The 13,571-nt window shown below is 37.5% G+C and overlaps 1 protein-coding gene across 1 annotated transcript in view; it reads left to right on the top strand.

Annotated features, from left to right (window-relative positions):
* The first annotated feature begins 5,725 nt into the window (after positions 1 to 5,725).
* rtn4rl1a (reticulon 4 receptor-like 1a) overlaps positions 5,726 to 13,571 on the top strand; it is a 116,297-nt gene continuing 108,451 nt past the window's right edge. Inside the window, exon 1 of the mRNA XM_084400454.1 lies at positions 5,726 to 6,258. Coding sequence (XP_084256580.1) covers positions 6,246 to 6,258 — 13 coding nt within the window. The 5' untranslated portion in view covers positions 5,726 to 6,245. The remainder of the gene's footprint in view (positions 6,259 to 13,571) is intronic.

Here is a 13,571-nt window from a genome sequence, read left to right as displayed (position 1 = left end):
TATATGTTAATGATATTAATTAGTAGTTTCCAAGACGGCGATCTGAAACCATTTAGCGTCCTAGGACGGTTTACAAACATTTTATAAATGAGGCCCTAGGTTTTTTTCTGCCAATTGGGAAACTCTTAAAACCAAAATGATAATTAGCATCCCATTCATTGACAACCATAATAACATTCACCGTGCTATCTATCTAGACCGCTATTGCTGACGATTCTGGAGTTTCGTTCAAACAAAAGCTATTTTTGCTGTGTATAAAACATACATATGGTTGTTCATATTTGTAAATATCCACTACTTTAACGACAAGACAACGCAATGTAGCTGTTGTGGAAAAAACTAATAAAAGAATACCAGTCACAGCAGCAATCGTTCTCCCCTCCACCATGTTTAAAGTTTATGGACTGCCCAACTCAGGAGCTTGGGTATCAAACTGATCCCCGAGCTTCCTGTGGTAAATATGACTTGAGAGGCCGATTTTTAACTAGAAACTCGTATTTACGATAAAGGTAGCATAAGTAACCATGTAGCAACCACCCAGAACACCTAGCACCACTCCCATTTTCTTTAGAAGATGTTAAAAGTTTGTAAGTAGGCTATAAAACTGTGTCATCAAACATTATGCACACTGGCCAATGCTTCTACCAATGATGTTCATGCTGTGCCAAAATCGGTAACAATTCCTCAAAAGCTCCGCAATACAGTGAACATGAAAGTGAGCACATTCCTGGAGTCTGAATCCAAACCTTGCGCCTCTAGAGTCCAAACCTAATTCTTCTTTATGTATAATGAGGACCGGTGAGACTAACTTTTAAGAGTAAATAACATTAGCGGTTTTGTTCCCAATACATAGCATGACATGATAAAAACTCAAAGACTGTCACTGCGCTCATCTCAGTGCTCACAAGACACAAATCTTTGAAATGTAATTTGTGGGAAATGGTTCGGTCTGTGCTGTGTTTAAACTGACAGTAAGGAATGAGAGGTTGTGTGAGAGAGATTTCATTGAGTTTAAAACCAGCTATATTGAATGAATGGGAGAACTACTCTACTTTACCTGACATGTTTATTGCCTTATAAAGCTATACAACCCTTTTTTTGATATTTTATATTCTACAGATAGAGGACTGAGTATTATTATTTTTTCTTTTTTTAGAAATGAGTATATTTTTTTAAATGAAATGTTTAAAATGTACTTCATACTTATTTTTTTTTAATTACATTTAATTCACTATTTAAATACAATAAAAACTAAATTAGCTAAATTAAATTAAATGTATTTGTATTATTATTTATTTATTTATTTGTTTGTTTATTTATTAAAATTTTCTTCTTCATGCAAAAGGTGTTTCCTTACTGTTCAAATTCAAAGTCTCTGATATTCTGGTCACCTAAAAAGTGTAATACCTATGGATTTATTGAAATCCTTAACCCTAAGTATTAGCAATATTAATAGGGCAACCAAACTAAACAACCAAATAAATAACAAGTGAAGTGCTTTTAAATTCAGATGGTAAACTCAACAAGGCTCCAAGGTTTTCAAAACAAGTGAAGGTAAAGACTGGACTCGGAAAGAAAATCAACATCTGACGTCCCTACTGAGTTCACAGTTCTTAGTGCCCTGGTGTGTGACCAGTTTCTAAATGGCTTTATCAGCACTATAAAACACTGATATGTGTGTTGCTGCACCTCTCAGAGACAAACAATATTGTGTGTCAGTTGACCAGGTTCCTCTGGGAGGACAGGCACAGGCTGCATGACTCCTCCTCTCACGCAATGTTGTTTTGTCTTTCTACTCATGCATGCCTCATGCTTGCTTGTAATTCAAGTGTCTATTTTCCCAATTAGGTATGATAAATTACCTTGAACAAATGTACTAAAACAAAATTTAAAGGGTTAGTTCAGTCAAAAATGAAAATTCTGTAATTAATCACTCACCATCATGTTGTTCCAAACGGTGATCCGGCTCACCATTGGCCAGCTCCTGCTTCAGCATCACAGCATGTGTCGTGGAGCTCACATGACCAGCGTCGGCCAATGGTGAGCCGGCGTTCTGACGTAGAACTTGGAAGTGCTGTACTGTATTTACAACGTAAACAGCGTATAGAAAACTGACACAGACGAAAAGAAATTGTTGAATAAAGTAGTTATTTTTGTTTGTTTTTTTCCGCAGAAAAAGTATTCTCGTCGCTTCATAAAATGAAGGTTGAACCACTGTAGTCACATGGACTATTTTAACAATGTCTTGTGGCATCATGAGAGGGTATGTCACAGAGGCAAGGTTTGTGCCATCAAGGTGGTTACAGCATGGAGACTACAAACCAAGATGGCCACCTGGTCCCGGACTACAGTTACCGGGTTCCTCAGCGGTGGGGACACAGCTGTTGCAAGTGAAGGAGAAAAGCGGTTAATGAGCTGAGAACAGAGAGACTGGCTGTTTTTTGTTAGAGAGCATAAAGAGAAGTCGGAAGAGTGTTTTGGTTAAAAAACGTTTTGGAGTTTTGAGGTGATGACTTGATCTCCGCCAGGACTCGATTTGTGAAGCAACCCACACTTTGGTGATACCCTACCTCTCACTATGCCACAGTCTTTACTACTTTTCTGGGCCTTAAAGGTGGTAATTTAATTGCTGTCTATGGAGGGGTCAGAGAGCTCTCCGATTTCATCAACAAATTTGAGTTCCCAAGAAGATGAACGAAGGGTAAACTAACCCTTTAACCAGTCTGTCATCATTTACTCATTCACATGTAATTCCAAACCGCAGTTCCATCCATTGAACACAAAAGTTGAAATTCTCAGAAAACCCTGCCAGCTTTTTCAATATAATGAAAGTAAATGGGGACAAGGAATGTCAAGCTCCAAACTGATTAAAAATCTCAATAAAGGCACTCTAAACATGTTCCATACGACATATGTTTTGCTCTTCAAGTTTTCTAGTTCAAGTGCTTCACAAAAACCTTAAAATGTCTTGAATTTAGTGCAATCTTTACCACAACACTTTAGCCTGGCTGTGGTGACTTTTGCATTAACAAGTACCGCTCATATTGTCCGAAAATTGTAAAAAAAAAGAAAAAAAAAGAAATTGTAACTTGCATTTAAATAATTAATTAATTTAAGAAAATAAATATAAAGTAGGCCTATATATTAAATTTTGAAAAGTTTATTCATTTCTAAAAAATAATAATCCGTCCTCTATACCTGTAGAATATACAAGACCAAGAAAAGTGGTTATATAGTTTCACAAGGCAATAAACATTACAAGAGTAGTTCTCCCATCTCCCATTCTTCCAACTCTTTTGCACAACCTCTCATTCCTTACTGTCAGTTTAAATAGTAACCAATTAAATGTATTTCTATGTACAATGTGATTCAACTACAGCCTCACTTTTCAGTCCACTGGAGATAAACCCAAACGGAGAAAGGAAGACACCACTGGGGAGGTAGAACAATTTATATTTACCAGTGTCCATCCTATACCGGGTCCCCAGGGGGAGAGGGAGGGAGGGAAAGATGGGCATTATCCTCTTTACTCTGGATTAAAGCGGCCTTGTGATTGACCCTACTACTTTTTTAGACTGTGTGATTCCTGATGTGATAGGTGCTCCAGCATTTGTGTCAGATGATGCTGGATAGGGACATTAACCCCCCTTGCCCTACACAGAGACATACAGGACACAGGGACATTAACACTCTCACCTTACACAGAGATTTACAGCTTTTTACTCAGGCTGCTTGGCTCAGCAAAGAAGGACCAGTGGTGCTGTCATGGCAGATTTATTGGGTAGGCTTACAGCCAGACAAATGAAACCTAAACAAAACAATAAAATATATGAATGATCCATTCATCCATATTTACCATTCTTAATTAGATATTAATCATATAATAAATATATCTTTCAGTCTGTCTATCAAAAAGCAATGGTTGTAAACAATCTGATTGAACCCACTAATGCATGACATTATCACGATCAGACACTCAAATAGGCTCTTCTAAAGATTAGCCTAAAATAATGTCCCTCAACACTCATGATAGTTATTCAATCTTCTTAAGACTTCATCTTGGAAAACAAGAGCCCTTAAAATAGGGAAAGTTAGCTCCTCCTATCTTTCCGTCTACAGAGGCAAAGTGAGAACAGACAGGTTGCCTAGTTTCATCCACAAGACACGAGACAGGCTTTGAGACGAACGAACACACATTAGATTTCCTCACAGCTGCAGGTCTGACTGGGAAAAAGAAAGCAGGATGGAAACATGTTTAGGATTAAAGTGAGACGGCAGAGGCTGTCTCTTCATCTTTCCTTTGCTCCTAACCTCTAGTAATGAGTCAATTCGCGAATCGATTCTTTTGAACAGTCTGTTTTGAAGAACGGTTCTTAATGTTTAAGTTACCCGTGTGTCCTATAACAGGCTTTAAAACGTTTCAAGAAAGCTATATGTGGGCACACATTGCTGATTATTATGCTTTTCTTTTAAGTTTGATCAATTAGCGTGTTTATTGTAATTAAATGTCACACCGTTCAGTTGTTTCTTGCAGCCATCATTCCGCTCAAATAGCTACTAAAATCCCTTTTAAAAGTTTTGCATTTTTTTATAAAATGCTATTTAATGCTATTAAAATCAACTCTTATTCATACTGATAAAACTTTAACGTAATTAATTCATAAACAAAATTTCCAGTATGCCGACTTATTACGAATCCCAAAGAAACGGTTCCAAGTGAGGTGACGAATCAGGTCCTCCCTCGAAATCGGGTCTCCATTAGGACCCCAAGCGATCCTATTGGCTCAAATTGCTTTTAATAGGTACTCTCTTTAGCGCATGATTACAATTCTTAAAAAATCATGTTATGATAAATATATTGACCATTAGTTAGCTTAGCATAGCATAGCATACAGATACCCGAAATAGCCTAATAGCTGTATACACGCATTTTCACTTGTCCTACATGTATTTACAATCATCTTTAAGGTGATTACATGTTAAATTAAGTGTTAAATGTCCAAATATTTCAGTTATAAAAATGTAATGATGTTCAATTATTCACTAATAGGCTATTATTTGTATTATTAATTAGGCTAATTAACAGTTTATCAAGTGAAAGAAGGGTTCAAATTGTTTTTTTATGCGAGTAACCTATACATATTTTTAAATGATTATTGTGCGTATGTACTTGTAACACTTTATTTTACAGTGTCCTTGTTACATTTGTTACATGTACTTACCATAGCAATAACAGTAAATTATGCATAATTAGCCTACATGCAACTAACCCTCAACCAAACCCCAATCCTTGTATTTGTACATGTAGTTAATTAATATTACTCAGTACTTAAATATAGCCTATAATTACACTGTAACACCCTTTATTTTAAGGTGTTATTGTTACAGTGTAATCATACATTTATGTAGCTTATACTGAATAATATTAATTAACAACATTACTATAGGGTTAGGATTAGGATTAGGAGGTTGAGGGTTAGTTGCATGTAATTATGCATAATTTACTGTTATTACTATGGTAAGTAGCCTACATGTAACATGTAACAAGGACACTGATTTGTTATGACACTGCAGAACCGCTATGATTCAGTTTAATTTGTGAGCCGTTCATTGAACTGATTCATTAAAAAGATTCGATTCAAAAGAATGGTTCTTTCACAAATCGGGCATCGCAGATCCCCTCCCCGACACCTTCCTCCAGTAGTGCTCCAGCTTTCCGACTCCTGAGGAGAGAGACACTCACCGGCGCCTGACGTCCGTTAACCACCAGAGCATCTCTGGCATCCAAACGCTGTCACTTAAACAGAACAGTAATTTGACTCATCGTTAAAGTGGTATACGGCACCACAACGCTTTTTTCCCATCACACCGACTGATATTGAACAACTTTAAATGCTGTTGTTATGGCTATCTGAAAGGTTTTAGAGGCAGTTATAAGTGTTAAACTGATGCTTAGTTGAAACATTTGTGGCTACGATCTCTTGGAGTCATCTCTCTTTAAAAAAAAAAATCTCGGGATTTCTGTGAGACTTCCATGTCGGCGATGTTGTTTTCCATCTTAATCGATACCTGAGACCAGGGGTCAAGAGTTAAGAATTTGTATTTGGTGCGGATCGCCTCACGTTTGAAGATCATTAAAACAGATCAAACTTTTATCACATATGACACGGATTATTAAAGATGAGACGCTTATTTTGACTATCACAGTGGGATAAAGTACAGCGCATCATCACCGCACCTTCAGGATGTTCCGGCGAGGTAAGATCAACATTTTAGATTATATAATTGCGTTTTTGGTGCATTTCAAGCAGATGCGTGATGCTGAAAGTAGGTTACATTTCTATTCATTGCGCGCGTGACTCTTGCACGCGCATCCGAGTTTATTTATCAGAAACTCTTGACGAGGTTTTAACCAGGTTAGTTTCAGGTTTGTCTGGCTCTTTATGCTTTGGACTGTGCGCTGATGAAATATTAATACACAGCACGTAATATTATTATTAAAAATAGACAAGCGATGCCGCACTGCAGCTGACAACTACTAGAGCTTAGGCTACTTATTTCACGCGCTTAACTAGTAACCTAAACACACAGTTAGTGATATTTATTGGACTAGAGAGACGGTGCATGGCGACAGTCTCCCATGGGACCAGTGTTTGTGAACACTTATGCTGCCTCAGACACACACCAAGAAATGATAGATGCGTGTATTTGCTGTCTTGCTCAATATATGGTACACAAAATGTGGCATATGAACTGTGATTTAAACTACAGAATAATTCAAGAAACATCCAGGTCATGAAAATGAACGGATCAACCCAAGTGTGTCCACAGAGAGGTGCTGTTTTACCTTTAGTAGGCAGCCAGCCATGTATGTCACTCAAAATACATTTTTGCTGTGCTTTTAACTTTAGTAATTGTTGTTGTTGTTGTAATTAGTTGTAGCTAATTACTTTGGATGCTCATTTGAGTAATTTAGGGTGTTCTTGGAGTGCTCTCAAACACAAACAGACTTCTGAAGCTATATTCGGAAGAACCACTCAAAAACAAATGGTATATGAAGTCAATCATATTTACTTTATATCACACCTAACCCCAACCCTTACATAAAACATGTTCCATTATTAGATCTAAAGCTAAAACTATTTAGCTGTTTATGGAAATTTCAGATTGCGATGACCAACTTGTATAGTTGCATTACTATATTTCAGACGTTTTCAAACGTCTATCTTTACACACAGGCCTTTGAAGCTACATAAGCGAAGACCTCTGCAATAATTTTCATATTAAGATAATGATATTAATAATAGCATAGCCCACCCCTAAACGCAACCCTCACAGAAACCACACTCAGAAAATAAAGTACATAATTGTAGCTTTAGGGGTACAATGGCTTGTCGCTGGGGCTGTACCCTCAACGGTACTATATGTACCTTTTAATGCCTTTTGACCCTCAAAAAGGTACATATATGTACCTTGAGGTCCAATAATAAGCCCTATGGGGTACATTAGTGTAGATTGTACCTTGGGGGACAGAAATGGACTCCTACTGTACCCCTATTTCTGACAGTGCAGTTGATATACATAATTTGGCTTATTTATAAGCCTTTCAAATAACGAGAACCACTTAAGATGTTCTCACAAGTCAGTTTTTGACATGTTTGTGAACACATTTTCAAAAACTCATCCTTACCCACACACAAATCAATTTTAATTAAAATATCTTTCAATAACAGCTACGTTCATTTGCATATTTGATTTTTGTCAGCAGCTTTAAAGCTTGCTATTCTGCTATTTTGCACGTGCCTAAAAAAAACCTTCTCCATCCAGTTATTTTTTCCTCTGAGGAGTGACAGTGGAGTCATAACACTTTTACTAATGCTCAGCCTGGAGCTTCAAACCAGCCTGCTCTGGGAACTGCTTCCTCATTTTCTTCTCATTACAAAAGAATGTGTGGGTTTGAGTTGAGGCAAGAGATGGGATGGAGAAAGAGAGAGGGGGATTTGTTTGTGTGCTTAAATCATTCTGCATCAGCTGTGGCACTGAGCCCCTCCTCAACGCAAACACACAATAACAGACAATAAAATGATAAGTAGTTATGACTGTTTATTGTTGCCTTTCCTAGCAGTAGGGGTCTATGCTTACAGCTCGGGGGTACAGAAAAGGGTCTGGGATGCATAATAATTTTGAGCAGCACAGATGTGTTTACAGGAAAGCTGCATGTCTTTGTCAAATAGACGGGTTTCTACTAGACTCTGGGCTGGTGACACACTATAGGTCAACAAAATTTAGTCTCAGATGCCATATGTGATTTTAGCATATTATATTTCTATATTTATGGATTTGGCAGACACTGTCATCCAAAGAGGCTTTGTTCGAGGTATACTTGTTATTGGTTTGCGCTTTCCCTGCATGAACCCATGACCTTGGCATACTGTAACAGTTGAGTGAAATGCCAGACAGACAGTCAGACAAGTAGGTAGATAGGTGGTCATATGTAGTTTGATCGATAGACAGACAGACAGACAAGACTGATAGATAGAGAGACAGTTAGTCATTACAGATGAATGGATAGATGGACGGATGTACAGATAGATGGATGGATAGATACGTAGACAGTTAGGAGTTATATATGTACATGGATGGATGGATGGATGGATAGATATCTAGACCAGATAGATAGATAGATGGATGGATAGATACGTAGACGTAGTTATATACATGGATGGATGGATGGATGAATATCTAGACCAGATAGATAGATGGATGGATAGATAGATGGATAGATAGATGGATACATAGACAGACATAGATAGATAGATAGACAGATAGACTGACAGACTGATATCTTAATTTACATTTATGAATGGATAAATGGATGGATGATGTATAGATATATAGACAGACTGTCAGACAATATATTCAACTATAAACATGTAGGGTCTTGATTTTGTCTTTTAGGAATCAACTGGATCATCAGAAGTGACATTGCTGGTATGAGGCTGAAAAGTAAGAGTGCTTGGTAGTTAAGATATTAAGGATCAGGTCAGGTAAATAGCCCCTTTAGGTAACAAGGGCACATTTTTTGCTTTTTACAGTGTGCTCTGGGTACCATGTACGAAAAACATAGCTTTTTATAAGCGACAAAAGTCTAAATTCACGCTTTCTTTCCCTAATGCTACTTGCAGCCTTCATCTCATCCCCACAGAACCGTAAGATGGAGATGTTAAGTGTACACGAGATGATTCTGCGGGCCAAAAGACTTGTGTTTTTTTTTTTTTTTTTGGCAGGTGAGATTGTGGATTTGAAGCAGCAGGAGCCCACTGGCTTCTTGCTGTAATGAGCCTGTTTCTTTTTCTGGCCACTTCTGCGATACCCTATCTTAACCCCAGATTGCTCCAGGTCCTCTACAATATGGCACCTCTATTTCCATTATCCCTCCACCTGGGTGAGAGCCTCAGCCTCGGAGTAGAAGCAGCGCAGATTAAATTAAGGTTTGAAACACACAAAAATCTATTGGCTGAAGCGCAGGCAGGAAACAGGAGGCTACTTACCATACAAAGTGCTACTGGCTGGGCAGTGAGCCGGTGCAGCTCGTTGGCCCATTTTAATAGCTTGTTCAGTTGAAAGCTCGTTTAGTCAGAGATCTTACACGCAGCCAGAAAGAAATGATTCCACGTACACCCCCCCCCACCTGTGGCGGAGAAAATCTCTCTCAAACCTACTCTTAATGATGATTCAGTGCAAGTGTGTGTGATAACTGCACTCCTCACTCTATAATTTAGAAACATTTCTAGGTTTGTAGGTGTTTGTGGCCAGAGGCATGCATGCATGTGGCCAACCATTAGCATGTGGAAAGCACGCTGTGCTCACTAAAATACCACTGTAAGTGACTGTTCAATTTGTAAGTGATTAAGATACTCGAAATTATTGTACAACAGGTCTTAAAAAGAATCTATATACAGCTGACAACGGGATCACAGCTGCAGATCCTTGCGTGATCCCAATTAACGACTGGGATAAATTGATATGATAGCAATGTTATGCAGCATAAACAAATCTCACCTATGCAGAACGTAAAAAAATTGATGTGAGTGATGTAATTGAATCATAACGCTTAAAAGGGATAGTCCACCTAAAAATGAAAGGTGTGTCATAATTTACTCTTACCCTCATGTCGTTCCAAACCCATACAACTTTTTCAGAATATCTTCTTTTGTCATCAATAGAAGAAAGAAATGAATACAGTTTTGGAGGATGAGTAAATAATGACAGGATATTAATTGTTGGGTAAACTATTCCTTTAATATGATGGCTATCAAAATGGAAGCCCTGCTTTTTTCAGTTAAAAAGTAAATGGCCAATTTAATTGTTTAGTTTAGAGTGTATATGCATATTAATTGGAACAGCCTAAAGAATAACGTTGTTTTAACAGAAACAAATTATGATACCAGTGTTGCTGATTTGAAATTTGCTACAATACCTACATATTATATCGTTTTTTTGCGATTTATATATATATATATATATAAATTAATGATAACATTAATAATAATAATTATTATTATTAAAATCAAAAACAAAAACAAAATAAAAGAGTATTTAAGATAGTAATAATTTAATTTTACAGTACAACTATAGAATGATAATATAATATTAATAATATTGCCACTCTTCACTCTAAATCACGCAGCACATGTATTTATTTAATTAAATCACAGCCTTTATAATCGCAATTTTATATTTTGATTCACTGAGCAGTCCTAATATACTGTATAAAGTGCAGACACACTATGCGTAAAACTGGCCTAATTGCACAATTATGTGCTAAACACGCTCTTTTACTAACATTATACACTGAGTCATACACTAGAAATGTTGTTTAGAAAAGGGCAAAGCCACGAACTCATTTGTATATATGTCACATCTTCTTAAAAATGTTTTTATTCATCGCCGTTCGCCTCATCGCTGGGTAATCACCACAGTATGCTCATATTTAGCATTTGTAGAATCATAAATATAGATCCCCGCCAAGTCTGACCCCTTTACTGTGTCACATGCAGATGATTAACCCAAACTCTCAGCAAACATTTGGCCCTCTCTTTCTCTTTGGAGTGTTAATTAAATCTGAAGGGTAGGAAGGCGCGGTCATTAGCTGATGATAATTAGGAGTCGACGAGAGAAAAAGCAAACAATAATCTTTCGGCAGAGGTCTGCCATGTCACCGCCTATTGAGAGATTAATGATGTATTATCGGGAGAAGAGGGGAACCGTACGGCGAAAGGTCAACTGTGACGTGAGTTTCCCTTTGGAAATGGGGAGGCATGATGCCGGGTTCTGTTTGTGCCTGTCAGCTTGCTGTCTCCCTGACCGGGTGAATGGTGTTTGTACAGCGGAGAAGAGTAGGCCTACTTCCTGCATAAGATTTACATTTTATTAACTTGGGAGTCAAGTGAGATGGGGTCGATCGTAGAAAATTATCCACCTTGACAAATGCACACAACTTCCGGGACCTTGCTAGACATCAAAGACATAAAGGTCAAAACAAGGAGGTCTGTAATACCTGGAGAAAGCTATCTGCCGTCATTCCCATTCACCTCAGCTCAGCTCAGCTGGCACAGGACCCATGAAAGTGACCCCTAAAAAACAGATCAGTCACAGGAAAAACTGTATAATGAAACATTTGAGATTTTATAGTCACAGTAAGGATAGTTTCTGCTACTGTTTCTGCTACTGTTTGCAAGGCATACAAATGCATGTTATTAAAAAAAAAATGGCAGTCAATGGAGAAAGATGATTTCGCCCTCATCTACAGTACCAGCAGGGGCTAATCGGGTCATGTTAACCAGCCAAACTCCAACTCCTTAGTTGGCATAGTGATTTATTTATTTAAGATCTCGAGTTCATCTCTCTTTTATTGTCAGTGGATTGTCTAATTGTCTAATTTTAATGTCAGTAGATATTTGACAACACATTTTATTGTAACCATTTAGGGCTATAGATTCAAATTTCAGTGTTAAAGTTAATCTAGCAGACTTTCTTTACCTTTGTTTTAAATATGGATATTTGTCTTACAAAAACACATTGCTTCGCTTCTGAAGGCATTTATTATTAACTCACTGGAGTCATATGAATTACTGTTATGATGGATGGATGTACTTTTTGGCTCACAATTCAATGCCATTACAAAGCTGGGAAGAGCCAGAATCTTATTTAATATAACTCCAATTGTGTTTGGCTGAAAGAAGAAAGTCATGTACACCTAGGATGGATCCCAGTAAATTCTGGGATCATTTTTATTTTGGGGTGAACTATTCCTTTAAAGGGTAACTCAACCCCTGGTCAGAGTCTGACTCCACCCACTGGCAAAATTTGAAAAATGCTGGAAAAGTGGGCAGATCCCAGTGGAGACAGATGGGACTGCACGAGGGCGGGGCTGAGTGGGGGGGTGTGTGTGCACCTAAGACCCGCGTTTCAATAGCGTGCGCTCTCTGTAGGCATGTTTACATTAGCAGATAATGAGTTGTCATGAGAACGCAATGTTGTTATTTTTTTCAGATTTCTTAAGTCTGTATGCCCATAAATGAATTTTAAGTCTATTTTGCTGCTATGTGAAAAAATCCAGCAAAACGTGCCGGCGCGTTTGTCGACCCCAGAGGGTTAACTTTAACCTAATAGGAAGGAACATAAATTGTGATTGAAAATATATGCTCGCTAACATCAAGACGCCGCTGCGGTGGTGGAGTCCATGCAGGAGGAGCAGCGTTTGGCACTGCGCCGCTTTTCAGCGCGAACTGTTTGGAGAAGCTAAATAACTATATAAATGCTATGCTAACTAGATGCTAATATACGCTATCCTGATCGTTCTCAATACTCGCAATTCCAACTCTTGACTCGCTACAGTGGTTTTGACGGAACAAGATGTTTTTATACCAGGGGCTGAGCCTCTGCCAAGGGCGTGGTGAGCTGGTGCCAGCTTACGTCACGCGGCACCACAACTTCCAATAGGAAAATTCAACTGCAGTAGGCACCGTTCAACCTGAAGAGGGCAGCACTACACCATATATTGTAGAATTAAAACACTTTATACCCAAATGTCAAAAAATTTACTCGAATCAATGAACAGTAATAAAGCCCCAGTCTTACAAATCATTAACTAAAAAAAGTTGTTTTAGGGTTTAGTTACCCTTTAACATTCCGAGTTGTTCAGAACAGTGTTGTTATTGTAAACTAAAACTGAAGCTAAAACTAAAATGATAAAAACAAATTGCTTCTGTTCATTAACAATGCATTTGAAATAAAATATAAATAGATTAACATAAAAACATAAAAAATAATTTCAAATTTAAAATGTTGCCTTGGCAGCTAAATAAATGCATTTAGGTTTGGCTTTTATAATTTATGTTTATGATGTTTTATATATATTTTTTCATTCCTGTAGTGTTCTGAACACTGTGAAATTTGAAGGATTTGTTGTTGAGTGAGGGGAACTAAAATACACGTTTATAATGTTTAAGATTTCCTTTTTTAAACCGGTATTTTACATTAATTCTTAATGTAATATTAAAATGTGA

Source organism: Rutilus rutilus, assembly GCF_951802725.1.
Source record: "Rutilus rutilus genome assembly, chromosome: 25".
Lineage (NCBI taxonomy): Eukaryota > Metazoa > Chordata > Actinopteri > Cypriniformes > Leuciscidae > Rutilus > Rutilus rutilus.
Note: the sequence above shows the minus strand (reverse complement) of the source record. Positions and strands in the feature narration are given on the sequence as shown.